The following is a 27,411-nucleotide window of genomic DNA, read 5'->3' on the forward strand; positions in this document are numbered from 1 at the left end:
ATTCACATTCAAAAAATAATAAAATGCTTCTTCCATTTAAGACCTTATTCTTGGTGCTCCAGGAAATGCACAATTATGTTCCCTAATCTCTAGCGGTGTATACTGATGCAGGGGTTATAAAATGAGTATGTAAATAACTATACTACAAAGTAGCTGAAACTTGGAAGTTTTAGAATGGGACACGAGGACTGGACATACTTTTTAAAACTATAATACAAAAGAATTCTGAAGTAGGTTTTATCATATAGTTGTTATTAGGAGTCTACTTGGAGAGCTGGTTGTTATTTTAGGGAAAACATGTACTTTTCAATTAGATGAAGATTTTTTAATATACTTGTAATGAGATAATTTAGAAAACACAGAGGAATCTCTTTATAACATGGATTTTGAGAAACAATTTTAATTTCTGAATTTCTATAATTTCAACTATTATTTTAGTCTTAATGCAGAACCAGAGATAGAAATAAAGGGGAAAGAAAAAAAACCACTTTCCTCACAACTCTCTGATACCAAAATAAAAAGTGTCCAAGGGGGAAAAAAAAGATACATGCTACGTAGTTTTGTAACTGAAAGACCCCAGGAAGAGGCCATGATGATCACAGTAAGTAGCTGCGTGCACTGAAGATGTCCCTGAGGCACAAGTATTATACAAGTGCCATCAGTGTGGTTTAAAAGTCAAAGAATCCTTATCCTTGATCAAGCTTCACACTTCCCCTGTTGTGGGAAATCTTTTCACAGTACAATTTTCCTGTCACGATCTATTTTCTAGTCCATTTTGCTTCAGCCTCATCTTCAGTATTTACCAAAGTAAAAAAAAGAAAAAAATTCAACCTGCCATATTTTTATAAAGTGGTTTACTCTGACCAACTTTCTAATACAAACATAAAACAATGACAGACAGATCACTGCTAAATTTTAAGAGTAAATACTATGCAAAACTAAATTCAGAGCAGAAAAATTAATTTCACAAGAAAACACTTTACCTTGGGAGCAAGATCTTAGTCACCGTCCGATGGAGGCCTTGAATCATCAACATCATGTCTGGATGAAATACTTTGGAGCAAAAATACACATCAAAAATGAGTGAGTTCATTTCTTTAAACAAACAAAAGTCACAAAAGTCTATGCTGAGGGATAAGAAAGCAGATTTGGGAGCCAGGCTGCCTGATGGTTAAGTCACAGGTCAACTACTTGTTAACCATGGAATCATGGGTCAACTAGTCAACCTCCTTAAACCACAGCTGCCTAACAGTAAGCTGTAACAGCACAGCTACTCTGCAAAGCTGTTGTGGTGACTGTACAAGGTAACAAATGTCAAGTACATAACACACTGTCTAACCCAGAGTAGGACACTCAACAAGCCTTGTTTCTTTCCTCTGTGTTCCCTTAGTCAACATATTTTTAAAAATCCATAAAATCCTACCTGATGACAGAGATGTCTTCAAACCTCAGTGCAACCTTAATCACTAAAATCTCTATTAAAGAAAAAAGTAAAATAGATTTTATATCAGCAATAGAAAAATACAAAATATTAAAAGTATAAGACCAATGTTCTGTTAACAAGCATTCCTTTGGGACCACACCTGGAGACTACACACTTGAGTGAATATTGAGTATAATCCTGGTAGGTAATTAATGCATAAAAACCACTTCCCCTCCTTCATATTTATCAAAAAAAAGGGTGTTTATCCAAATTTGATATCTTAAAGTGAACTGCTGTTTACAAGGACCAAAATCCCAACCAAACTTTATGAGACTCACAAAAAATGATAATCATTAGTAGAATCAGTATCATAAACTGACGTCAAACTTACACAGCATGGTATTTCTGGATGATACCCATGGGACAAACCCACCCTGCCATTTGGCTTTGTCAACCTCTTGTTATCTGGGCATGGTCATCCCTATTCGCTCACATACCGTCTAGGGCTGCTTTCACAATGCAATGGCAGACATGAGTAGATGTGACAGACACCACATGGCCTAAAATATTGACTCTCTGGCCCTTTATAGAAAAAGCTTGTGCATCCCTGCGTTATGTCGTAACAGGAAACCCTAAGACTCAAATCGAGTCTTCTTACTCTTCTGCTCAACATTCTTTGGTGAATCCGTGCAGCTGCCATTGCTGGTTCCCAACTCAACAACCATTTCTTCTTTGTCGTCCTTGCTGGACAATGGCAACTTTTCTTGGATATTTTCTGCCCCAGGATACGAAGAAGGTAAACTCTCCTTAGCTGCAAAAAGAGAAATGATTATTTTACGGTCATCACAGTAACTGCATTTCCTTTCCCAGTGGCTGGTTTAGGAATGAGCATGTGATGTAACCCAGCCAATAAGATGCTAGGGGAAGTCTACCGGAAGCGTCTCTGTTTCCTTCCTAGTTAACAGAAAACATGCAGAAAGAAGCAGCCCTCCTCGCCTGCGGATACTGTCATGCAAGAATATGATGCTTGGAGCTGCTGCTGATCAGACCAGGAAAGGCAACATCAAACACCAGCAGCCTCACAGCTGAAGGAGGGACAGCATCTGGGATCCTGATGACATCACCGAACCTTCTAAACAATCCTGACTCCTGTTGCTGTAGCCACTGTTACTTAGGTCTCTTATTATTATTTGCAGCTAAAAGCATTATGACAAATTTCCCAAGGTCTACAGCAGACCTCCTCCTTTCTATAGTACTAGAAAGGCTTTCAGAAGCGTGCCTGAGCTAGGTAGTCACCTCGTTCCCAACCATTCCTACAGCATCCTTTCTGCACCAACAAAATGAAACTCACAGATCCTGCAAAGTTCACTGGCACATCTTAGCCTCTGCACTGCTGTCCTTTCTGCCAAATGTAATCTTCAAAGATGTTCCACCCACCAAACACTGCCCTTCTGCCTCCTTCCATGGCAAACTCCTACTCCCTCTGCATGGCTTACCTGACATCCTACCCACTTTTAAAAAACTTCTTTCCTCACCATGGACTTAAAGTATTTGGCACATATTAAATACTAATAAAAAATACATAAAGACAGTTACAAAGTCCTCGTGGGCTCTGGGACACAGTAAGCACAGAATAAAGTAAAGCAAATCATAAAAATGACGATGACAGCAACAAGCTCCTGGAGGCCAGGAACTGTGCTTTTGACCTGTTTGCATTCTGTAACTTCAGAGTGGTGCTTACTACCTAAAAGACACTTGATAGTCATCTGTTGAGTGGATGAATTAACAGATAAGAATGCTTTCTTTGAAAGTCCTGTTAAAAAAAATACAGACATTAACCAGGGACAACTCTGTTGTGTTATGAGCACCTTGAAGACCAAAACTCTGTCTTTTCCATCTTTGTATTTCCTACAACAGAAGTTCTTTGCTTGATCAAGGTCTACCAAGTTAAAGGTGCCCTCATACAGTTCAGACTGAACAGCACGCAAGGGGTCACACCTAGGCAACACAGTCTTCTTTTTTTTTTTTTTATGTGATGCACTTCTGTGCTTTTATTACAATTTGTTGAGTCCTGAGTTGTGCTATTTGAGTATTTATTATGACAATCCTTTAACTAATGGCAACAGAAAATCTTGTTCTAACAAAATTAGTTTCATGACAAGTATCCCAAAAAAGAGAAGAAAACATCTGACTCTCATGAAGGCAACATGTCGCACTCTGCACTTCTGAGGAATGAAATTTGTAAGGGAGAGACCTTGTTGGTGTAATGATGTGAAAAGTAACCAGTGCTTCTCAACAAGGCACTGCTTTCCTGACTTCTGCACTATCACTAGGTATCTTTAAAAAACAATCTCTTGTTAGTAAGCTGCACACTGGCCCAGCTGTGCAGCTCTAATTGTTGGCCATTTGTTTACAGCACCAGGAAGGTATTGCCGAGCTCCCAGTTTTAAAGACAATCACTTTTTAGTGAGGCTAATCACTATGCAATAACTAGCATTCATTTACCCAATGTAATCCATTTGCTGTAAAAATTAAAGATCCAGTTCCGTAACAAGGACAACTTGTTATAAAGTTACAGGAAACGTACAAATTTAAAAACCTGCTTTTCATATTTACACAAAGATATAATATGGGATTTCAGGGGCCATGATTAAATAAATGAATTTCTTTTCAGACAATATTGTCTCAGATTTTTAATTACCTACAATTAACTTCTTAAGTAATTCTGAATACTAGCCCATTAAGAAAAAATTAATTTAAAAAAAGTACATGAAATTTACACACTGGCTTTTTTCACTGCTCTTTCATTACCAAAAGTTCCTCACTCTTACTTCCGTATCTATGGTAGGCCCAACAAGAGTAACTTATTACCAGAACTCTGTCCTAGGTCGCTATTTTGAGGGGGAGTATTTGGTATCTTTCCATCTCTGTAGTCGACAATCAGTTGGTAAAGGCTATGTATAAAAAAAAGCGATAAATAAATATTACTATTTGAATACTAATATGAAAAACAATTACCAATTATATTAAATTCTTAGATTATTTCAGACAGTATCAGAGGTAATATCAAAACTTCAATTGTCCCATACACTTCAAATTTGTACAATCTACAAACTTTTAAATTTAGCATGTGTAATTAGAAAAAAAAGGAAGGTGAAGTAGTCATGAACTGAGGGCAGTACAGCTCAGTAAGTTAACTAGAGCGAGCCTGACATATGGAAGGTATCTCGAACTCAGAAGTCCCAGCTCTATAACCAACAGCTATTTGTTCATGGAAAAGTTGCTTCTCTTCAGCTCAAAGTCTTCCTTTATAAAACTGGAATCTTACTGTCTTCTTAGGCAGTTAAGTTATTAATACTCGTAAGAGGATTATGAAGATTTATTGAGATAATGTAACCCCCAGATGCTCGGAGAAATAGTGGAAGAATGGAATAATTTCTTCTCGAAATTAAATGCTGGAACTATTTGAGAATCCCAAATAAAACCCAATGTGTGTTTTCTTTCATAGGTGTAACATTAAAATGTGGCAGTTTTCAGAAAATGTTACAAATTATGGTGATTAGCTGTTCTTCGTGGTTTATAATTCAGGGCACCTCAGCTACTATATAATTTGTAGCTACATTTACTTATAAATCTATGACCTCATACAAGCATACGTATGAGAACTAAACAAGCTGTCACGCTGAAGTTTACGTGTCGATCACCAAGAAGACTGCGGAAACTGGATCAGCACAGGCATCCCGAGAGCAGAGGTCAGTCATGACCCGACTGCAGGACCAGTGTCTTTTTCCTTTTCTTCTTTTAAAGTTTTATTAAAGGTCTTTAGAGAGCAACATCCAGACCCCAGACTCAGCTGCCAAGGAGATCCTGTTAAAACTAGTTTTAGTACCAACACTACAGCAACAGAATAAAGGGAAACAAGAGAATGATTAGAATGCCCTCGCCCTGCCCCAATGTCTTGTGGGAGAGGACTGTCACTGTGATCTTAGGGAATCCCTTAGGTTCTTGGAAAATTCAAGAGGAAGATTATAAAAGAAAGTCCCCAAAGGAAAATACAGGATTTTCTGCTCTACTAAACATTTCAAGACCCAAATAACTAGTTAGAAAAATCAGATATGTGACATTACTTGTACCCCATGCATAGGGGTTACACTGGAATGAAATGGAGAACAGCAGGACCCTAAGGATAAAGGTCTTACAAACCCTGAGGTAAAGAACCCTGTGCCCACTGCTCCATCTCACTAGTCTGGCCTTTTGCTGGTTTCCAGCTGATGATGTGGAGGGTCTCACTGCCATCCCCAAAGTGCCTGCTCCCAACTAGGAACTCTCACCTGTCACATAACAAGTAACAGTTAGGTCATTTTCAACCTCAGTTTAGAGATAACTGGCACTTTAATGTAAACACTTACTGTTTAAAACCATTACAATAAGCATATCGTTCAGCAGACCATCCGAGTAAATCTTGAGAATCGACATTAACACGTTTCTGAAGAAGCAGCTTGACTATGTCCGGTGAGTCATGATGTACAGCAAGCATGAGTGCTGATCTAAAATAAAAGAGACAACTTCACGCTTAGGAACTTAGTTAGCTTAACTTAAACAGTTAATTTGATCTATTTTACCAAGTTAATATCCTGCCCACCCCTGGAGAACTGACCATTAACATGCTCGAGTGCTCATCTTTGCAAATTACCTCCAAGGCCACAATGGAGGGACAAAAAAGAAGCCTCCTGTCCTACTTGGGTAGCACATAGCAGAAGTTGCTAATTTAAAGTCCTCTGATGGACAAGAAAGGATGCTGAGGTCACTGATCTGAAGTAGGTAAAGATTTAAATAAAGGATTCCCCATCTCTCCCCTAGTCTGAAATATAATACTTCAAAATCAGCTAGAGGTCAGGTAAGGAGAAGCTGTTTGCAGGCTGAAAACAGTAATATGAATAAAAGTGGCAACAAAAATAGTCACGGCTGCAGTTAACCACGCTGAGAAGCACGTGCCCAGCACTAACCTGAATAATCTACGTATGGTCTTTCTTAGGCACAACCACCCTTGAAGGATGTACTACGACCCTCCTTTAAGTGTCAGGAAACATATTGGTTGGTAATAAGTCATGTCCCCCAGGTAACACACCTGACCAGCAGGAGAGCTAGGAATTCAACCTCGTCTGACTCTAAAGCCCAGCTCTTTTCTCTTTATCATCCACGAATGACTTGTTTTCTTTAAAGGGAATGTTTATTCAATAATTAAAGCTATTTTTCTTCCTTCTACCATTATCAATTAAAAATAACAACATCAAAATGTACTAGAAATGAAAAAGGATAAAAACTGATGAGCCCACAGTATCTGGTAATATTTACTCTCTTAGTGATACTCACTTAGTGATAACCTAACAACATCAGTATCCTTCAAAGAAAGTAATTTAAAGCAGAGTCACCCAAAAAGCAAAACAAACTCCTCTTTGTTTAATATGCATCTTTTAAGAAAAAAATATATACCAAGAAGAGGTTAAAGCAAATTATAAAAGAATGAAGAAATTCAACACTGTCTCATAAAGTAAATTAAAATTAGAGTCCATACTAATAAAACTAAAATGAAACCCCTGAACTATTTTAAGATCGTATGACCAAAAAAATCAGGTTGCAAATGACATCAGTCACTATCATAAATAAAGGAAGATGAATCCTGCTGCATACTGTTCTTTGTGACACCAGGCAGAATAATTGCTTTTCTACCTGACTGATGATGTGTTGATTCTAAGTTAATCCTCTTCTTATTAAGTTAATCTTTCTGATTGGCTGTTACTAATCTAGAACAACATTAAGATTTAAAAAAAAAAGAGAGAGAGAGCAAACTATTGTACCTTTGAAAATCATCAACTGCATGTACATTTGCCCCGTTCTCTATCAAAAATTTGACCATTTCTTCTTTGTTCTCCCTGACGGCGAGTAAAAATGGTGTGAAGTTATACTGTAAAATAGTAAAAACAGTTGACAATGTACAAAATTACATACAAATTTCAAAACTGAATTTAAAAACTAGTCTCTGAACTTAAACATACACTATAAAGTTAATAAAAAGTAGCCCCTTCCTCCTCGCCCCTGTGCTCCTTCTCTTTAAAAGGTTCCTCCTTGACCTCTTCGAAAATTTCCCTGTGAAGTCATTCTCTGAAACTCACTTCAGACATTTGCTGGTTCCAGGAACCTTCGCTTCTATTGCAGTGTGTGTCAGGCATTCTCTAGTTACCTTACTGCTCAACTACTACTCCTGACACTCTAAACACTGCTCCAGAGAGAACCATTTAGCTGCTGAATCAGCTACATTTCTAAGGAGCCATGCTGAGGAGAAAGATACCATACTGTCTGCAACATGCATAACCTATCCAGTTACAACTATGACTAATCTCATAAAGCTTGCAGACATTCCAATGGGAATATGACTATTTGCATGTAAAGAAAAAGTTTTTCTTAAACCAACTTATAAATTCTAATTTGAAAAATTCCATCCCACTCTTAAGGGATTATTATAAAATATGAAGTAGACTATAAATATAGACTGTCTTTAAAATCTTGAAATATATATCAAAATATACAACAGGAATTGTAAATTCAAATGCTTACAGAGGCAACATAGGTGGCCCAAGTAAGTGAAGGTCACAAGTGAGGACAGCAAACTGGAGAACACATGCCCCACCGAGAAGGGGCCACCTCTGCAGAGCAGACCACATAGGCCTGGGCTCAAGGGGGACCAGATATGATTCTTTAGGAGAAGTTCTGAAGTGTAGATTTCTGCACAAATCTCCTAAATTTTAAATGTTGACTCAATGTGTGGAGACAAACTGAACATATCCAGCGCCATGTTTAGTCTATAGACCACTTGTGTTTTTATGTTTGCTGTGTTTCCAAACAGTTGCATATAAATCAAGTATTTGTATGTAAAACCTTGCCTTTCTTTAGAATCATATGTCTTACACACAAAAACACTGGGCCCCAACATGTAATAAAAATTATCATTAAGACTCATAATACCCACTTCAAGAATTTTTCCAATGCCTACTAAAACTACAGTCAATCTGTATAGAATTCTCCCTGATTGTTAATCAAATGGGTAATTAGGATTAAGAATTAAGAGGTATAAAACAAGGTACTAGGATGTATTGCACAACATGGGGAACAGAGCCAATAGTTTATAATAACCATAAGTGGAGCATAACCCTTAAAAATTTGTGAAACACTCAACTGTATACCTGTAACATATAATATAGTACATCAACTATACCTCAATTAAAAATATATTGTAAAATAAAAACATTTAAAAAAAGCTCGTAATACCCGCTTCAAGAATTTTTCCAATGCCTACTAAAACTACAATCTACCTGTATCTAATTCTCCCCAGTTGCTAATCAAATGGATAATTAGTTCATGAGATGGCTGAAACTAATTAAAACAATTCCAATTTGTTACTAATGTCAAGGGTCTTGATGTTTAAAACTGCCATCTTGCATGGTATACTTATATATAATGGAATACAACTCAGCCATAAAAAAGAATGAAATAATGCCATTTGCAGCAACATGGAAGGACCTAGAGATTATCGTATTGAGTGAGGTTAAGTCAGACAGTGAAAGACAAATCCCATAGGATATCACTTAATATGTGGATTCTAAAATACAATACAAATGAACTTATTTACAAAACAGAAATAGACTCACAGACATAGAAAACAAACTGATGGTTACCAAAGGGGAAAGGGGGTGGGAGAGAAATAAATTAGCAGTTTTGGACTAGCAGATACAAATTACTATATATGAAATAGATGAACAACAAGGTCCTAGTGTATATACTACAGGGAACTATACTCAATATCCTGTAATAAACCATAATGGAAAATGGAAAAGAATATGAATGTGTGTGTATATATATATATATATATATGAATAAGAATACATATATAACTGAATAAGAATATATATATAACTGAATAAAAATACGTATATAACTGAATAACATATATATATAACAATAAGTATATGTATAACTGAATAAAAATATATACAACTGAATAAGAATATACATATATATATATATATATATATATATATATATAACTGAATCACTTTGCTGTACACCAGAAACTATCACAACACTGTAAATCATTTAGACTAATTTAAAAAAAACTGTCATCTTGATTATACTAGGGCTCACTGAATCTAACAGATATATTGCAAGAGTCCGTCACACAGCTTTAACCAAAAGAAGGCTCATGATTTCCTATTATTGAGATCAGAAAAACCCTGTTGACCTAACGACCTGGATGGGAACAAAAGGTGCAAAATCTTTAAAGGGTCTGACTCTACTTGTTGAATCACTCACCACAAGCAAGTTTCTAAGACTGTCTGAGTGCCACTGAATGATCAGTGGTTAGAAAGGAAAAGGAGCTATTCTTCCAGACAATAGATACTGTCAGTAATATTGCCAATAAACTCCTCAATCACAGAGGAAGAGACAGATAAAAGTCAGGCTAACATAGCTGGAAAGGAGAGCACTGAAAGAAGCAGCATCTATCAAACTCCCGCTCTTCCAGAGATGTCTTATTTTTGAGATCTGTGAATTTACATGTATTACACGAATCCATTCAATAGTCCTTAACCAAGGGTTGTATCAGAATCTCAGGGAAGTATTTCTAAATACCTGTGTCTAGACCTGAGTACATCTATTCAATCAAAATCTTCAGGGGAGAACCAGGAGAAAAAGCAGGAGGACCAGCTTCGCCATCACTTGCTCCCCACCTACAGCCACAGCCCCACAGGGGAGCTACACACGGCTGAGCATGGAAGCCCCCAAAGTGAAGGTGTACGTGGAGGGCCAAGTGGCCACCAGCACAAGTGAACGCCCCTGCTGGCTGGCTGTCAAACATGACCTGACCTCACTTGCCCAGATTCTAGAACCTGGGATCCTAGGGTGCTCAGGGCCTGTGGTTTGATGCCTTCCCTGCCCAGGTGCAGTCACGCAGCTCCCCTTGCTGGGTACTGGGTTCCTTCCTCCTCCCACCCATCCCCAGGCAGGCAGCCAGCCCTTGCCATCGCTTCACTCCCTTCAAGCCTTCATCTTCTGTAGGCTCTGAGTCTACCACCCACTCCCAGGCACTTCCTAATGGGAAGTTGTTCCTTCTAGGGTAGAAGTGTGGCTGGGAGACAGAGCTCTGCCCTTTCTGTGGGCACTACCTCTAGCCTCCGCCCTTGGCTTTGGAGTTGTTTCCATGATAACAGGGCCTGATGTATTGTATTCAGTATACATATTACTAAAAATAAAACACCTGTAGCTAGAAAAGACCCTGTATTTCAAATATCTTGTAAATAAAGTCAGTTGAGCTATACCTTGTTTATCGCCTCAATATTTGCATTATAGCGGAGCAGCTCTGCTGCAATTGATGTATCTTCAGCCAAGACGGCGTAATGCAGAGCAGTATTTTGAAAGTCGTCCTCAAGATCTGGGTCAGCACCATGTTCCAGCAGAATAGTGACACACGCTTCTTTCCGGCATTGTACAGCCTGTTGGTATCACGCCAAGAAACAGACTGTAAGTGCTAGACATTCCAAGTTAACATTCCTCAAGTTCCAACAGTTTGTTATATTTAAAACAGATAAATTCATTTTTAGTCTAAGTAATTAAATCAAATCAATCTCACATGGACACGGTTGGCTTCTACACACCTTGATGAGAGCTGTCTTGCCATCCTCATCACAAGCATCCAGATCACACTTCCGCTGGATAAGGAGAGCCACCACTGGTGACTGGCCACTGGTGCAGGCTAAGTGTAGGGCAGTCCTGCGAACATGAGAGGACTTTTTAGGAAATTAGAGCTTACTAGTTCAAACATACAGTTACTCACATAATTGTAAACATTCAACAGCATGCTACTCCTACCCCTTTAAAACTAACATTTAGTCTTCTTATCTTAGTTCTTTCTATGGGGAAAGAACAATATTTATTAGCTCTTATTACTCACCACATTAATGGAAGAACTACCTGTTTGAAAAGAAAGGGCATGCCATTGAGATTCAGCTCAACTTGGGTCTGACTTCTACTTTAACACTGTCACTTATTAGCTCTCACTTAGCCTGTCTGTGCCTCAATTTCCTCATCAACAAAACGGGCATGAAGTAGTAGTTAACTTACAGGATGCCACTGTGATACTTAAATGAAAAGCTATGCAAAGAGTCTGGCAGTTCCTTGCACAAAATAACAGCTCAATAATTGTTAGATAATATTATAATTATTACTGTTACTATTTGACAAAGACAACATTTCAATTAAGTAAAATGATAGTATATCTACTTTGTTGCTGCAAGGATGAGAGAGAACACTGTATTTCAATGATTCTAACATGCTCATTGTCTCACACTTCAACATCTCTGACATGGGAAGGCAATTTAAAATTCATGTCTTACAACCACAGTTGGCAGCTCCTCCCAGGCGCACCCCCCCGCCCCACCCTGCCGCTGTTACCTGTTCTTCCTGTCTCTGCTGTCTACGACATTTTTCTTACGTGACAGCAACTCCTCCACTGTATGCCTGTCACCTAAATATGCGGCTCTGTGGAACTCTGTATCATTCCTATGGGCGTGATACCCAGGCACGGGGTTCTCACGATTCCTGCGCTCTCTCTGATTGGTGCTGAAGCCCATCCAGCTCATGAACTTAGCAAGTCTCTTCTTCATCTGGCTTATCACCTTCCAACACCGCTCACTTCCCTCCTGGCCTCTTGCCGCCTCCCCATCTCAGCGCTGGCGCTACAGAAGAGCCACAGAGGTCTTGCTGCCACATCTTGGCTGCGAAGCTCAGCAGCTTGGAATGTTTGGTCCAGAACAGTCGTAGCCTAGCAACAGCACTGATCCTCAACTGTCCCTCCAGAGCCAGTGTCCCTGTGAGTGCGCACAGAGGCCCGGAGGCCCAGTGTGCCCGGTGCGCACGTGGGAGCCTAAGGCATTTCAAAACTCTGCAATTGCTTGTGGGCCATTTTGGATTCCCTTCAAATGTTGGTGCTAGGTGGCTGAGTGTTTTGGGGCATTTCCAGAAGTGAGGCTTGCCCCTGAGAAAGCCATGTTTGTATGCAACTGTGGTTAGAGTGGGGTGGAACCACAGGATGCTGAAGGCCTAGTCCCCCACAGAGCTCCCCACCAAAAATCTCTACATCTCCTTATCCCTCAGTGTATTCCTTTCCACATCCCTCTGGTCCCCAGCCAGTCTCCAGGGAATTTAGCAGATGCAAACAGCAGAAAGCTGTTTTCATGGTTTCAGAGATTGTGGCAATATGTATCATTAAGTACAAACTTGAGAAACCAATACACACTCTCCAGATGAAATGAAAATGTGTTCCCGCACGTCTGCTGACCCTGCTCTGTGGCTCAGCCTTAGTTTACATGCTTTCTTCACTTTATTTTATTTTTTGCTTTTATTTCCACCAATTAAATCTTTAATCAATCCAATATTTATTTGGGAGCATGGTAAAACATTTGAGAGCTTTTTAATCACGTAACTATGAAAACATGTCAGTTACTCAGAGAGGCCATGCTGCTGGCTGACCACTTGCAGGAGGAGTGGAAGGCAGGGCAGGCCTCTTCTTCCTGCCAAACTCCATCCTTCCTCCCTTAGCTGGCTAATTATGGTTTCTGGCCCTGCCAGGATCAAAACTGCAGGGGGCGGTAGAGTTCCTAAGTGGCTGACACTCCTGGGAGCTGGTCTTGAGTGGACTGGACCTGGCAAGTGTTTTGAAGCTGACTCTCTCAGGGGCGTTTCTGGGCCCACACCTGCCCTCACCTGCAACTCCCCTGACCTAAGTGAATGTGGTATTACTAATTTACCCTTTTAACCTATCTTTTCTATTAGCATACACTGTTATTTCCCTCATCTTAAAAAAAAAAGATGCATTCACCCTCCAGCTGAGGCCCCATCTCTCTGCTCTCTGGCACACACGCCTCCTGCCCCTGCAAAGGAGCTGTTCCCATTCGCTTCCTCTGATTCCTCTCATTTTCCATCCAAGCAAGCGTGTCCACTCACTGCAACTGCTCATGACAGGGTCACCCACCACCCACCAGGTGCTGACTCCACAGGGAGCTCTGTCCTCTCCTTGCATGGCCCAGCAGCCACACTTCCCACCGCTGCTCTCCCCGACTTCCTCAAGCCCTTTCCTCACGGGGCTTCCCGCATCTCAGGCTGCTCTGGTTTCCTCCCACGGCCCTGGCCAGTCTTCTCAGTCCCAGCCCCTGAATGCTGGCACACAGCACCCCTGAGGCTCAGTCTTCTGGCCTCTACTACTTTCTGCTGTGGCCCACATCAGCCTTAGGGCTTTATGTACTATCTGCAAGTTGGTAACTTCCAAACTGCTATTCCCAATCCAGACCTCCCTCCTGTATTCCAGACTCAAATACCCATTGACTCTCAACTTCATCTCTTGGAAGTTTAATAGGACTTCTCCTGGGCCAGCCCTCTCCTGTTCCTGCACTCACCTGATCCTGCCTTTTCCTGGGCCTGCCCTCACCTGTGCCTCCCCTCACCTGGCCCTGCCCTCTCCTGGAACTGCCCTCACCAGGGCCTGCCCTCACCTGGTCCTGCCCTCTCCTGGAACTGCCCTCACCTGGGCATGCCCTCTCCTGGAACTGCCCTCACCTGGGCCTGCCCTCACCTGATCCTGACCTCTCCTGGGCCGACCCTCTCCTGGGTCTGCCCTCTCATGTTCCTGCCCTCACCAGGGCCTGCCCTCTCATGGACCTGCCCTTTCCTGTGTCTGCCGTCAACTGTGCCTGAACACACCTGGTCCTGCCCTTCGACCTGCCCTCTCCCGGGCCTGCCCTCACCTAGTCCTGCCCGCTCCTTGTCCTGCCCTCTCCTGGTCCTGCCCACTATCTCCTGGGCCTCCCCTCACCTGGGCCTGCCCTCTCCTGTGCCTGTCCTCACCTGGGTCTGCCATCGGGTTTGTCTGCCCACCCCTGGGCCTGCTCTCTTCCAGTCCTTTCCTCTCCTGGTCCTGCCCACTATCTCCCTGGCCTCCCCTCACATGGCGCTGCACTCTCCTGGGCCTACCCTCACCTGGGCCTGTCATGTCTTTTGCCTGCCCTTTCCTGGGCCTGCACTCTCCTCATCTTGCCCTCTCTCTCCTGTGGAAGTAAGCCACAAAGAGAAAGAAAAATACCATATGAGATCGTTCATATGTGGAATCTTAAAAAATATATATAAATAAAAAACAGTAACAGCCTCACAGATATAGCTAGCCAGTGACATTAGGTTGGTCACTGTTTGCAGTCCCCTCCTGGCGTCCATGCTGACAGGTCTGTAGGCATGGCAAGCACTGGGCGTGGGCGGCCTCCAGCTCTGAGCCACCCGGGGCCAGGACAGCTGGACTTGGGCTGCCCCTCTCATGGCTGTGTGGGCTCGGGCCCATCCCTCACCTCCCAGCCTCAGTGTCCCCATCTGTAAGGTGGGAGTGAGGCTTCATGCTCCCAGCACAAGGGTATGAGCTGGACCTGCTGGTTTACCCAGAGATGGGGCAGAAGGGGACCCCAGGGGGAGAAAGGCTGGTTGGAGATGCTAGGTCACAAGGGGCAGCCCTTTGGGGGGCTCTTCAGTGGCAAGTGTTCACGTCCTCTGGGGAGGGAACTTGCCAACTCCTCATGCTGCCCCTTCGAGCAGTACTGGGCAAACTTGCACTTGGCCCCTATCATTGGGAAGCCCGTTCTCTTCCCTGCCTCTGGACCATTCCGGGGACAGTCTTGGTGGTGGTGGTGGGCAGAGCCACCTGCCCTGGACTCCTAATCAACGTCTGGGGACAGAGACCAGGGCCAAGGTTCCACGGCCAATCGCACACCTAGGAGGGTGCCCACTCGGCCACCATGGCAGGGTGGCAGTGCGACCTGAAATCTCTCCTGAGCCTCAGCCCCACCTGCAGTACGCCCTCTCCTGCACCCAACTTGGGGACTAATGCAGCCGCCAGCCCCCAACCCAGGGCCCCAGCCCCGGAACGGACCCTCTCTGATGTCCTGGAGAACCCCAGCAGAAAATCTGACCACAGTCCAGTGCCTCCCCGAACACCGCCCTACGTGACAGCTGCTTCACTCTGTCCTGTCCCAATTGACCAGGGGTCGAAGCTATTTCAAAACCCAGCACCTTCCCCCCAAGGGGCCTGTACAGTCTCAGATGGCCCAGGCTGGGCCCACACACTTCCCTCCTCATCCCAGCCCCTGGCAGCCCACCCCACAGCCCTTCTGTCTGGAAAGCAGGTACAGCCCAGAGTAGATGCTCAGATTGTGTGCTGGGGGTGAGGTGGTGGTAAAGGTAGGTGGAGCAGAGCCACCTCCACCATGCTGTGCACTCGCAGGCCTGGAGGGAAGACCAGGGCTCACGGAGGGAGGGGACCACCACTGGGCTCCATCCTGTGCCGGGTGCTGGGTCCTCGAAGCAGCAGTCCCGGGAGCACCTACTGTGGCTCCACTTTGCAGGCGGGCACATGGGGGCCACAGAGGAGCCACCCTGGTAGAGACTCTCAGGTCCTGGGCACCCAAGACAGGATCCAAGCCCAGGTCTATTGGAAAAGTCCCTGCCCTCTGCATGTCCTGGCACTGCCCCAGGGCAGGCAGCACCGATCTGAATTCAGCCCCTGTCCTAGGGCCCATGGGAGCCGGACCGAGTCGAGGCCCTCCCAGCATCCCTGTGGGCCGGGCCTCATCTGCACCAGCTCACTCCTCTCCTTCAGCGCATGCTGGGTGAGCCAGGCCCGCCCGCTGTCCTGCAGAGGGCAAGAGGTGGTAATAAGCATGAGAAACAGGACAGCACCCCAATCAGGACTGCCCCTCGGAGAGCCCACCCTGGCCGCGCAGGGGGGGCAGGCCTTCAGGGAGGAAGGAAGCAGGGGGAAGATGCTCAGGACACAGGAGAGAGAACCTCAGGCCCAGCTGGGCTGTGGGACCTGGAGGGGCCGTTTCGGGTCTGGACCCTGAGGAGGTGGGAGGTACCAATGGGGAGGGAAGTTTAGGGGTAGGTGAGGGCAAAGCCCCGTCAGGCAGCCGCACCCCTAGGACTGAGACCCTGGAGTGAGACTTCAGCTGCTCTTGGGGCCAGAAGACAGCCCAGAAGAGCCCAAACATGAAGTTCTCAAACAGGGTTCCTTGGAGCCCTGGGACTCCACAGTGGGGACCGTCCTCTAGAACTTGAACTGCTCCATGCCCTGGGCTTTGGGGCAGGATCTGCTGGTCAGAAGGCAGTCCCACTATGAGTCAGCACCATGGAACTGGCCCGCTTTGCCTCTTCTGGCTGGATTTCAGGGAAGAGCTGGCCAGGGAACCAGGCCACCAGCACGCACAGCTCCCAAACCCAATGCCCTCCCCATCCCTGCTCCTCAGAAGAGCCCTCCATACTCTGCTCCATTCACCTCCTCCCCACCTGCCAAGAACCACTACCACCAGCACACCAGCCTGGGGGAAGAAGGGGGAGCTGACCTCCATTTCGCCAATCCCAAAGATCTGCCCTCCCAGTCTCCCGACCAAGCACTGCTGGTTTCCTGGACACCACACCTGCCCCCTCTTCCCAGGGCTCTGCCACTTATTCCCTCCCCTCCTGATCCTCGGCTTTGGGGCTATGAACAAAATCAGGTCCCGATAACTGACTTCCTTTGTAACCCCACATTTCTTGTTTGGTGCCTCTACAGAGGCTATTGTGTGGAATCCATCAGCCCCACTAGCTCAGGAGGGGCCAAGAGCCCTGGACCTGGTCACCTGGCCCCGCAATGACCCTCTGGCGTGAACACGCAGCCCAACCTGGCCCCTGGCTGCCCTGCCTGCCCTGGCTGTGGCCCCAGCCTGCCCTGGCTGTGGCCCCAGCCTCCCGTGACTCCCTGGGCCTCCTGCAAGGAGGGCTCCCCTCCAAGTGTCTGCAAGGCCCCACCCCTGCCCTGCTGCCATGGAGTCCCGCCCAGTGTCCCAGCCCACCGATCATGCCCTCCTGTGCAGGCACCCCACTCACCAAGGAAACCAAGCCGCTGAGAAGGTGAACAGGGCCCCAACCCCTCCCTGCTGGATCCCCCCCAGCACACATGCACCCCGGCCTTTGTTGCCAACACACACAAGGTTTGCCCGCACCTCTCCCAGAATCTTGAACACGGCCCCCTGACCACATGAGCCCCTAACTCTGGGTGACACACAGCCCCAACACCAGGGAACCCCCTCACCCCGCACCCGACACCCGCTTCTTGTGTTTTTGGTGTTAGCGCCTCCTCCCTCCACTGACCCAGAATGCAGCATCAGGACACAAAGGGCTTTCCTTTTGCCTCTTCACTGCACCTCGTCGCTGGCACCAGAACACCTCACAGGAGCTGGGTAACTAGCTGCTTGGTAAGGATTTGTGTGGCCACAACACATGCAACTCTTAAACTACGTCTCCTGAACACACATCCCGACAGCCCACTCTCCTCATTTTGCCCTGATTTCTCAGGAGGCCCCTGCAGACCCTGCCACAGGCCACGGCAGCCTGCTAACCCATCAGAATCGTCCTACCTTCAGAAGAGGAGGAACTTTCCCCCAGCTGGAAATATAAAACTCCCTCATCCCTCATCCCTCATCCCTCATCCTGGGAGAAACCAGACCCATACTTCCTTGAAAACTCAGCAAGCACCTCCCAGTGTGCCGGCACCACCCCCGGCCCTGGGGGCCACAGGCAAGCACCCCAGAACTCTATTCTCACAGTGCAACTGGGCTTCCCCAAGGGAGCCCTCAGGGACGGGTGGCCAGGCCAGGCCTAAAGAGGAGACCCTCTATGCCATGCACTCTCTGCCCAGAGGGCTGCCCCCTGGGCCTGTCCTCAACGGTCACTCACCTGGAGCGCATCCCTGCCCCGGTCCCGGGTCAGTCACGTGAGACAGTCCTCAGGGCCACCAGCGAAGTAACTGGGGTTGTTGTTGCCCATGACCAGGTAATTAATGGAGCTGTCGCTGGGGTGGGAGGGCTCCACCCTGGGGCCAGGGTCATCGTGCGGCGGCAGCTGCTGTCCCTTCATCTGCAGGAACTGCTTGCTGGCCTGCAGGAAGGCCAGGGGCCCCGAAGAGTTGCACAGCCTCAGCACTCCATCACAGCTCTCCAGTCACAGGTAGCTAGGCGTGGACTCCAGGAAGGATTCCAACTGGTAGATGCGGACACAGGCAGGGCTGCTGCAGGAAGGCACCCTGGCAACTTCACGTAGAGCTTGCAGCGGTGCGGTCCGGGTTGCACAGGGTCCAGGAGCAGCGCAAGGCGTTAGCAGGGAACTCAGTGGCCACCAAGAAGTAAATGAAGAACTTTCCCTGCACCAGCATGGGGCACGACCCAGCCCTAGAACCCAGGTCCAACCCCGAGACCACACATGGCTGGCACCCCAGCAGCAGCAGCAGCAGCAAAAACAGCGGATTCAAAATCCATAGAGCATCCGGGGCAATGGCCTGGCCCCTCATCCTGGGTGGCGGGGCCAAAAGGGTTCCACGGGATGGGCATGCAGCCGTGGGCAAGGACTTGACACGCAAGGGTCTGGCGGCGAGTAGCACCAGGCTGGGCTCCGGCCAGGTTGCAGAGCTCTGAGAAGAGGCAGGAAGAAGAGAGGGATTCATGCGACCACGGGGGCAGCAAATTAACAGGCTCACAGAGGCACACCACTCTCCCCGCCACCGCCACACATTGCTCGCACCGCTTCACCCTCCTGAAAGCTAACTAAACTGCACCCTGCGTTCTGTAAACGTGGGGCAGCAGAGCCGCCTACAGCACAGGGCGCAGAGGAGATGGGAGCAAATTAACACTCTCCTAAGTGCACACCCTTCTCCCCGCCCCCGCCACACCCAGACAGCACCGCGTCCGCCTCCGGGAGCAGGCTGACCGGGAGACGTGCACCCCGCGAACGTGGGAAAGCAACGGCCGACCCAAGCCGCGGGGGAATAAGGAACAAATTCAGGCTTGCACGGGGCAGCCCGTCCCACCGCGGCGGCCCCCGCGGCCCTGCGAACGCACAGCACACGCCTCCTGGGAGCAGGCCATGACATGAGGACGGTCGGAGGTGTTCCAGGGCCGTCCTGCGCCCTCCCACCTGCCGGGGGAGCCCGGCTTTCCAAACAGCAGTATGAACAGCAGAGCAGACGCGGGGTTCAGGGAACACTAACGTGGGGGGTGGGGGTGGGGCTGGGGGGACCGCAAACCACGGCTGTGGCACGCACCCGCCTCAGGGTCCTGAAAGGCCCCGCGGCCCGGGCCTCACGCACGACCAATTGCGCAGCCCAGGCCTCATCCGCCGGCTCCGCGACCTGCACGCCTCCACCAGCGCCCCCGTTACTTGCCCAGCGGCGGCAGCGGCGGAGACGAAGGCAAGCGGCGGCCCAGTCCCCGGTCCGCCTTCCTCCTCGGGAGCTGTTCCCATGAGCGCCTGGCTCTTTCCAGGCTTCCACAAGCTCTGGGGGGCGGGGGGGGCTCCCTCGTCCGCGTGTGTGTGCGTCCGCGCATGCGCGCCCCTTTTCCTTTGGCAGGGAGCGCGCACCCCCTGGCTAGGGCTCTACGTGTATAGGACCTGGCAAGTTTGGCTTAGTTGGGCGGATCTCCATCACCAAAGCCCTCACTCTGGCACCAACCAGGTCCTGGAACTCAGCCAGAACCACCACTCGCCCTTGTCAGCGCACACCCCTCAGCTCAATTCGACCTGCCCTCCCACCCAGTTACTGCCCCCCCCACCAGCCAGCCCAGTCTCCCACCATACCTCTAAGACAGGGGTTCATCTCACACTGAGGTCCCAGTCCCCACTCCCCACCCCACTAGATACTAAGCTATGGCTCCCACACCCCAAGCTCACCCCTCATGCTTCACTAGGACCCCCAACATCCTGAAATGGCCACTGTCTCCCCTCAGCTTGGTCAATTCCACTCCAACCAGCCCCTTACTTCTCTGACTGTCCCCCCTCACGGCGGGATACCCCCCTCTCCAAGTGCACCCCTACCCGCAGCTGAACCCCCTCACCCCTCACCCCCAGGTGGTGTAGGGAAGTCCGGTCTCCGGTCACTATAGGACTGCCCCTAGCGAGGGATCCAGTACAGCTAGTGTCAGACACTACAGGGCTCCGCTGGCCTGGCTGGAGGCGGTTCCAATTCCAGGAGCCCTGATCCTGGCGCTCTGTGCCCTGTCTAAGCCGGCGGGTCAGGGTGGTCCCTGGTTGCCCATCACTAGCCTGTGGGCCTTGGGTGGTTGATGGCCCAGATGGTGATCGGGACCCCTAGGGTGGAGGCACTGGGTGCACGGATATGCAGCAGCGGCAGGGGGTGGGGGGAGCGACTGAGCCCAGGGGATAGACAGCAGGCTGTGGGCTGTGTGCCTGGCCTGGGCTCAGCCCAGGTGGGTTCAGGGACCGTGTCCATTCACCCTGGGACAGAAGGAAGAGGGACAGGAGATTTAAAAGTGTCCATGTTAGGAGCCCACAGCTTGAGAGCCAAGTAGGCAGCTGTGCTGGCCTGGCCACCTTGGAACCCACCAAGACACTGGTCCCTTGCATCCCGAGAGACTGTTGACTGGCCAATGAGACCTCCCCTGCCCCCCGAATAAAGTTTACAGGCAATTGATGGGACTTTGACAGGTCATTTTAATCACCTATAATTGTTACTTTGTGGGAGAGCAGGTCCGTGGGAGAGCAGGTCCAAGTTACAGTGAACCTGGCAGGGTTCCTGCCCAAACCCCACCCTGGGGCAGAGGAGGACCCACCCAGACACATCCTCTTATCTCTCACCAAAAGGCACTGTAGTAGAAAGGAACACACCAGACTCCATATTAGATCTGTTCCTTTTCCTTTAACCCTGTGCCCTGTTTTCCAGTCTCAGTCTTGCCAGCTCTGCACCTTTTGTACAATGTTGCCTTTAGCCTGAAATAGACAGGAGAGCCTATTCTTGGGGCTCTGACCTTTAAGGATGTTAGCACTTCTGCACTCCTATAAACATAACAAGCTGTAGAATAGAAAACAACATTTGTTTTGTTGGGGGTTTTACAGGGGCACCGTGACCTGACCCACGTGGACAGTGGCAAAGGATTCCCAGATAATCTATTCTGAAGTCAGTCAGTGCGTCGTGGTGGGTTCTTGGTTGTTTACTGTTAGGCTGCATGACTCAACGTTATATATGTATCCAATATTACATATAAAGAATGCCACCCAGTTTGGCTGCCACCCCCACACCGCCAGAGACAGGAAAGCAGAAGAGCCCTAAAAGCAACCCAAAGCCCCTCCCCTGCCTAAACTACTTTGCCCTCCCCTCCTTCCTCCCCCCAAGCCCTGAACAGCAGGCCTCCACCCAGCACAAGAGCAGGGGAAGCAGCACCAAGAACTAACCTGGTTAGTCAGAGGTCAGTGGGAGACAGCTCATGACCACCCCCACCTCACTGTGCCAACTTAGAGAGGTCCAGCCTTACCACATGACTCCACCTGGGCCTCAGGTGCCCAGACCAGTGGTGGACACTAGCCCAAGCTGGATCAGATTCTCTCCTCCAGGAGTCAGAATGCTCTGAAGACACATACCTCTGGGAAGCCAGGGTCAGCTCTCTTCTGCCAAGTGCATGGGGATGTGGTAAAAGTGAAAAGAGGAAAAAAATAAAAGAACAGCTGTGCAGAGATGCAGGATGCAAGATTTTGTAAATGTAAAGAGGGAGGGGAGTAGCTGCCTTGGTCGTTTTTAGTTCCTGGTTACGTCCATACCTGAAACTGTAACTGCTCTTCCTGTCCCTGCAACATCATGAGAAACATCCCTGGATCTTAATCACAAACCTCCCAATTTCTACAGCCTATTTTCTACAAGCCGTGCCTCATACGCTTTAGCACCCTTCCCCACCTTTCCCTCAGCTAGCTCCACGTCATTCTCCAGGTCCCAGCTTAAACAGCACTTCCTCCAGGAAACCCTCCTGGACTACTCCGCAAACTTTTGCTCCACTTTTTATGGGTATAAAAGGGAGCACTCTGCACCTCAGCATATTCAGTAAATGTGTTCACTTTCCCGTTAGACTGTAAACACCAGAGTGTAAAAACCACTTCAATCCTACTGCTTAGCACATAAGTCAGGTACACACTCAATAATGTTACTAAATGGATGAAAATCAAGAAACTGGTGGAGGATGTAGAACGAGTGAGAATGATGAACACCCTTCTGATAAAAATGAAGCTGCTTTGACCCTACCTCCCTCACCCCTTCCAAGTTTCTGGTTCCCCCTTCTTGAATCTCCACAACAGGCCCAAGCTGGTCATGACAAACATTGTATACTTTGGTGCCAACACATTCAGGAACCCAGGCTGCAGGAAGCACGTTTCCAGGTAACTTGCTGTAGCACAGGAAAGTCTACAGTAGTTCAGGGGGGAAAAATTACACGTCTTGAGGTCTAGACAAATCTCAGTTCTGCTGCACATTTACTGGCTGTGAACCCTAGACAAGTTATCAGAGACCCAGTTTCCTTTTCTGTAAGTAAAAAACTAATACCTCAAAGGTGAGGATGAAAATGACTGAAACCACAGCACCTAAGGCAAGCTTGCAACTAACGCTAGTCAGCTGGTCATGGTGAGGTCCACGCAGACCTCACCCCTACACCCCACCCCCAGCTCCCACCAGCCATGGATGGGTTCAGAGCCCAGAGCCTGCCCTAAGACTGCGCACCTGAGAGAGAACTTGGAGAACATCTATCCCGTTGGCTTTCCAATGTATGGGAGCCCTAAGAAGTGAAAGAGAAAAGAGAAGCAAAAAGGAAGAAAGAGCATCTCAGGGTCAGGCGGGTGGGCGGGCGGAGCAGGCTGGACGTAGGGTCGGGTAGCTCGAGACAAGTCCTTTTCCAGGATAGGATTCCACAGCTTAGATTGTCACTTGCACCTATTGTCTTCCTACTAAAACCACACGCACTTGGAAGGGCTCAATTCAAACTCCACCCTTTATATCCTCTACGTAATGATTAGGAAAGGACTTTGCAAAGAAAAGGCGAAATTCCTAATGAACAGATTCAGAAAATGAAAAAAAAATTTCTTCCTCAAAATCTTTAAGTCCTTCTGGAAACATTAAGCTTTAAAAAAATCAGTGATTCAAATATTATTAATATTTCAATCAAGAAGATAAAATAAAAATAGACAAAAAGCAAATTTCTTCTCTATAACACAGGGAACTATACTCAATATCTTATAGTAACCTTTAATGAAAAAATATGAAACCAAATACATGTGTATGTATATATACGTATGACTGAAACTATGATGTATACCAGAAACTGACACGTTGTAACTGACTACATCTCAATTAGAAAAAATTTAAACAAATAAATAAGTAAATATATCAGTTATTTAAATATCATTAATCTGTCAATCAAAAAATCCTTTAGAAACCCAGCACTGTTAACCAACATTTACTAAATACTAATAAAGCACAATACAGATTAAACTTATATTAAATATCATCAACCTGAAGATTAAAAGCTATCATCTGGACCCAGGATTCCAATTCCATTATTTGTACTTGGATCTTACTTTAAAAGGGGGAAAAAATTACACTAAGAGAACTTGACATTTCATCTAATAAGAGACATAAGTCACGAAAGTCGACAGCCGTGATAGAAAGTTACCAGATCTCAATCACTTTCAGGCTAGGAAAAATTATCAGATTAAAAAAAAAAAAACCAACTTTTCAACTGACGCCTCATGAAACTAAGGACTTTTTTCAGTACACATTTGAGCTTTAATTTCTTCTAAGGGCCCAAGGACGTGATGGGCAATTTAGCACTGGCACCGTGGAAGGCGCTGAACCAAAGCCGTCCACGGAAAACACAGGCGAGGGGGGCAAACAAGACAGTGATTTCGGGGCTGTGCACACACGCCGCTGCGAACCGCTTTCCAGACCACGGCCGGCGCCGCGAGCATCTGAAGGACTTCGCGGCTTCACAGTCGGACGTCAAGGGAGCCTTGTTCCCGTTCTGCGGGGGTCCCTGGGTGCCGGGGTCCCGGCTGCCACCCCACCCCCCGCGCCCCTCCCCCCTCCCCGCGCCCAGGGAGGGCCGCCCGGGAAGCGCCGCGAGCAGCGCCCCAGCCCGAGCGACCCGGCTCCCCCCCCCCCCCACCACCGAGACCCGCGGCGCGCAGAAGGCGGGGCAGCCCGGCCGGGGTCGGGGCCGGGGTCGGGCCCGCGGTTGGTGTCGCGGGGCCGGGCCCGACGCTGCAGCTGCGTCCGCCGAGGCCGGGCGGGGGCAGACACTCACCTCACCACGCTGTGGGAGCCCTCGCCGAGGTCGCAGGTTGCTGGAACGCGGCCCACGTCGAGCACCTGCACGCGGACCGCCTCGGGGCCCGCGCCCGCCGCCCCCATGCTGGGCACGAAGCTCCGCGGCCGCCGCTCGGCCCACGGCGCGCCTCCCGGAGGGACCGCGCCGCCGCCGCTGCAGCCGCCGCCGCTGGCGGTTGGGAGCAGGGCCGGCGCCCCCGGGAGACCCGCAAAGCCGCCGCCCGCTCGACCAACGGCCCCCTGCCCACCTGACGAACTGACGATTGGATGGGCGGAGGAAGGGGCGCGGCAAAGGAGGGCGCCGGGGCGGGGCCGTGCAGCGCACGCGCGGATTGGCTCTCGTAGCCTGTGGGCGGGGCTGCGCGCTCAGGGCGGGAACACGTGTATAAACTGCTGTCCACAAAGATTTCATTGAGTAATAGTGGGTCTCTATTACAGGTCAGTAACCAAGATCATTCAGACCGTTTTAGTTTCTTCTTAAACTTTTTAAAATAAATTATTTCAGTGAAGTAAAATAGAACTAGAGTAAAAGGAAAAAAAACATACGTATAGATCAATAAATTTTGACAAAATGAACATACTTATAGAGTCACCACTCACATCAAGAAATAGACCCAATTTCAACACCTCAAAATTCACTTCATGCCCCTTCTAAGTCACTAATTCCTTTTCCCCAAAGTAATCACTGCCCCGAACGTCTACCAAAATAGATAAGTTTTACCTTAAAAAAAAAAAAAAAGCTTTATATACATAAAAACCTAGAGCATTATTTTGTGTCTGGCTTTCTTCCCTTCATTATTATGTTTGTATATGTACCCATATCACTGCCTGTAGCAGTCATTGTTTTCATTGCTCTATGGTGCTCCATTGCACGGCTTTTATAAAAGTTGGTTCATTTGACTGTCAGTATTGGATTATTTATAGTATTAGGTTGTCATGCATCTTAATAATCCTCTATTTTTTAATCACTTAGTAGTGTTCCATTGTATGGAGATATCATGATTTGTTTATCCATTTACCGGCTGATGGACTTCTGAGCTGTTTCCAATGTGGGGCTATTACAAATAAAGCTGCTATAAATATTCAAGTACATGTGTTTGTTGGACATGTCTTCACTTCTCTAGGCCAAATTTCTGGGAGTAGAATTGCTGGGACTTATGACAGGTATCTATTGGACTTTTTAAGAACCTTCCAAACTGTTCTCCAGACTGCTTGTACCATTTTAAGTTCCTGCCAGCAGCATATGCGAGTTCTAGTTGCTCTACATCTTCATTTGCACTTGGTGTGGATGGCTTCTGAATGTTAGCCATTCTAGTGGCTGGATGGTGGTATCTTATTATGATTTTAATTTTAATTTCCCTAATGAAGATTTTGAGCATTTTTTTTTCATGTAGCTTCTTTAGTAAGATTCTGTTTTTTACTGGACTGTTTGTCTTATTGAGTTATAAGTGTTCCTTATACCGATTAGTTACAAGTCTTTAGTTGGATATGTATGCTCCTGGGTCCCCAGCAGCAGCGTGAGCAGCAGCAACTGAGAATGCAGGATCCAGAGAGCGCCAGGGCAGCGGCCTGGCCCTCATTCTAGCTGAGGGGTCCCTCGGGATGGGCAGGCAGGCGCGGGCCAGGCTTGGACATGCCAGGGTCCGGCAGTGAGTGGGCCTGGCCGGGCTTGGGCCAGGAGGCAGGGGCTCTGAGTAGGGGCAGGAGGAAGAGAGGGCTCCAGGTGACTGAGGGGGCAGTGGTGGCTCCTAATGTCCGAGCTCCTGACCCCAGCCTGGGGCTGCCAGCAGCAGCTGCAAGAGAAAGCAGAAGGGGACTGTGAGCCCCCAGGGAGGCTAGGGCTCGGGCACACTGGGGGCAGTGCCCACCCCGGGCTTGGGGCCCTGACACCGGCCCTGGCCCTGCTCTCAGGCACCTGCTCTGTGTACCTGTCTATTTGCCACCTGCCAGTGTGTCCACGTGCAGGGGCAAGGAGCCAGGGGCCCAGGCATGTGCTCCCCAACCCAGGCCTGGGCAGGAGCAGTGGGCAGCCCTGGAAGGCCGCATGCCACAGGGGCCTGGGCTGTGCCCATCTGAAAGGACAGCCTGGCATGGCCCCCCGGGCCCTGTGCCTGCCCACAAGCCCCGTGGTGGCCACGGAAGTCACTGCCCCTCTGGGCCTCTGGCTTCTCTGAACTTATCCCTCCCTCACCCCATCTTTCAGGGAAGGATCTGTAAACCCAGCCAGAGGGGAAGCAGGACAGGGGAGCGCAGGAGAAAGGCCATTCCAGCCATCCGGCAGCCTCCCTGCAGCCCTGCCCTCTGAGCCTCAGCCCTGTGGGGGCAGAGACCCCTCCCACCTCTGGCTCCTCACAGCAAACCTCACAGGTTCTTTGGGGGATGAGGTGGGGGTCAGACCCTGGTCTCTGGCTGTGACTTTGACATCCAACTGCCTCCTCTCTGCCCCCACCCGCCCCGCTGCCTGTCACAGGGCCCCTCAGGGGCCCCCTTCAGCCTCCCACCTGTGCTCCTGCCAGGACGCTCCCCTCCCCCCTGGAGCCACTGGGTCCAGGCTTCAGCCTGGACTGACCCCTGCCTTCTGCCTTGGCCAGGCCGGCGCTGTTGCCCCCTCCACTTCATGGTGAGGAAACTGAGGCTCAGACGGGGTCACAGTGAGCAGGCGGGAGTACCCACACCTGAACCCCCCAGACTGACCCCACTCTCGTGACCCTGGGGT

General features: G+C 48.2%; 1 protein-coding gene across 3 annotated transcripts in view; it reads right to left on the reverse strand.

The window, feature by feature from the left end:
• Positions 1-24,917, reverse strand: part of LOC116147079 (putative ankyrin repeat domain-containing protein 19) — a 69,002-nt gene extending 44,085 nt beyond the window's left edge. The window contains exons 1-10 of one of the 3 annotated variants that reach the window (XM_064477037.1): positions 24,673-24,917; positions 18,281-19,010; positions 11,131-11,245; positions 10,795-10,968; positions 7,282-7,388; positions 5,833-5,970; positions 4,295-4,377; positions 2,082-2,234; positions 1,424-1,475; positions 984-1,053 (exon numbers count right to left, since the gene is read on the reverse strand). In XM_064477037.1, the coding sequence (XP_064333107.1) occupies positions 999-1,053; positions 1,424-1,475; positions 2,082-2,234; positions 4,295-4,377; positions 5,833-5,970; positions 7,282-7,388; positions 10,795-10,968; positions 11,131-11,245; positions 18,281-18,291 (888 nt within the window). In that variant the 5' untranslated portion in view covers positions 18,292-19,010; positions 24,673-24,917 and the 3' untranslated portion in view covers positions 984-998. Of the gene's footprint in view, positions 1-983; positions 1,054-1,423; positions 1,476-2,081; positions 2,235-4,294; positions 4,378-5,832; positions 5,971-7,281; positions 7,389-10,794; positions 10,969-11,130; positions 11,246-18,280; positions 19,011-19,640; positions 19,843-24,672 lie in introns of those variants that run through there. The other 2 variants (XM_064477035.1, XM_064477036.1) reach the window with 2 other exon arrangements.
• Positions 24,918-27,411: the final 2,494 nt, after the last annotated feature.

The sequence above is a fragment of the Camelus dromedarius genome, chromosome 21 (assembly GCF_036321535.1).
Source record: "Camelus dromedarius isolate mCamDro1 chromosome 21, mCamDro1.pat, whole genome shotgun sequence".
Lineage (NCBI taxonomy): Eukaryota > Metazoa > Chordata > Mammalia > Artiodactyla > Camelidae > Camelus > Camelus dromedarius.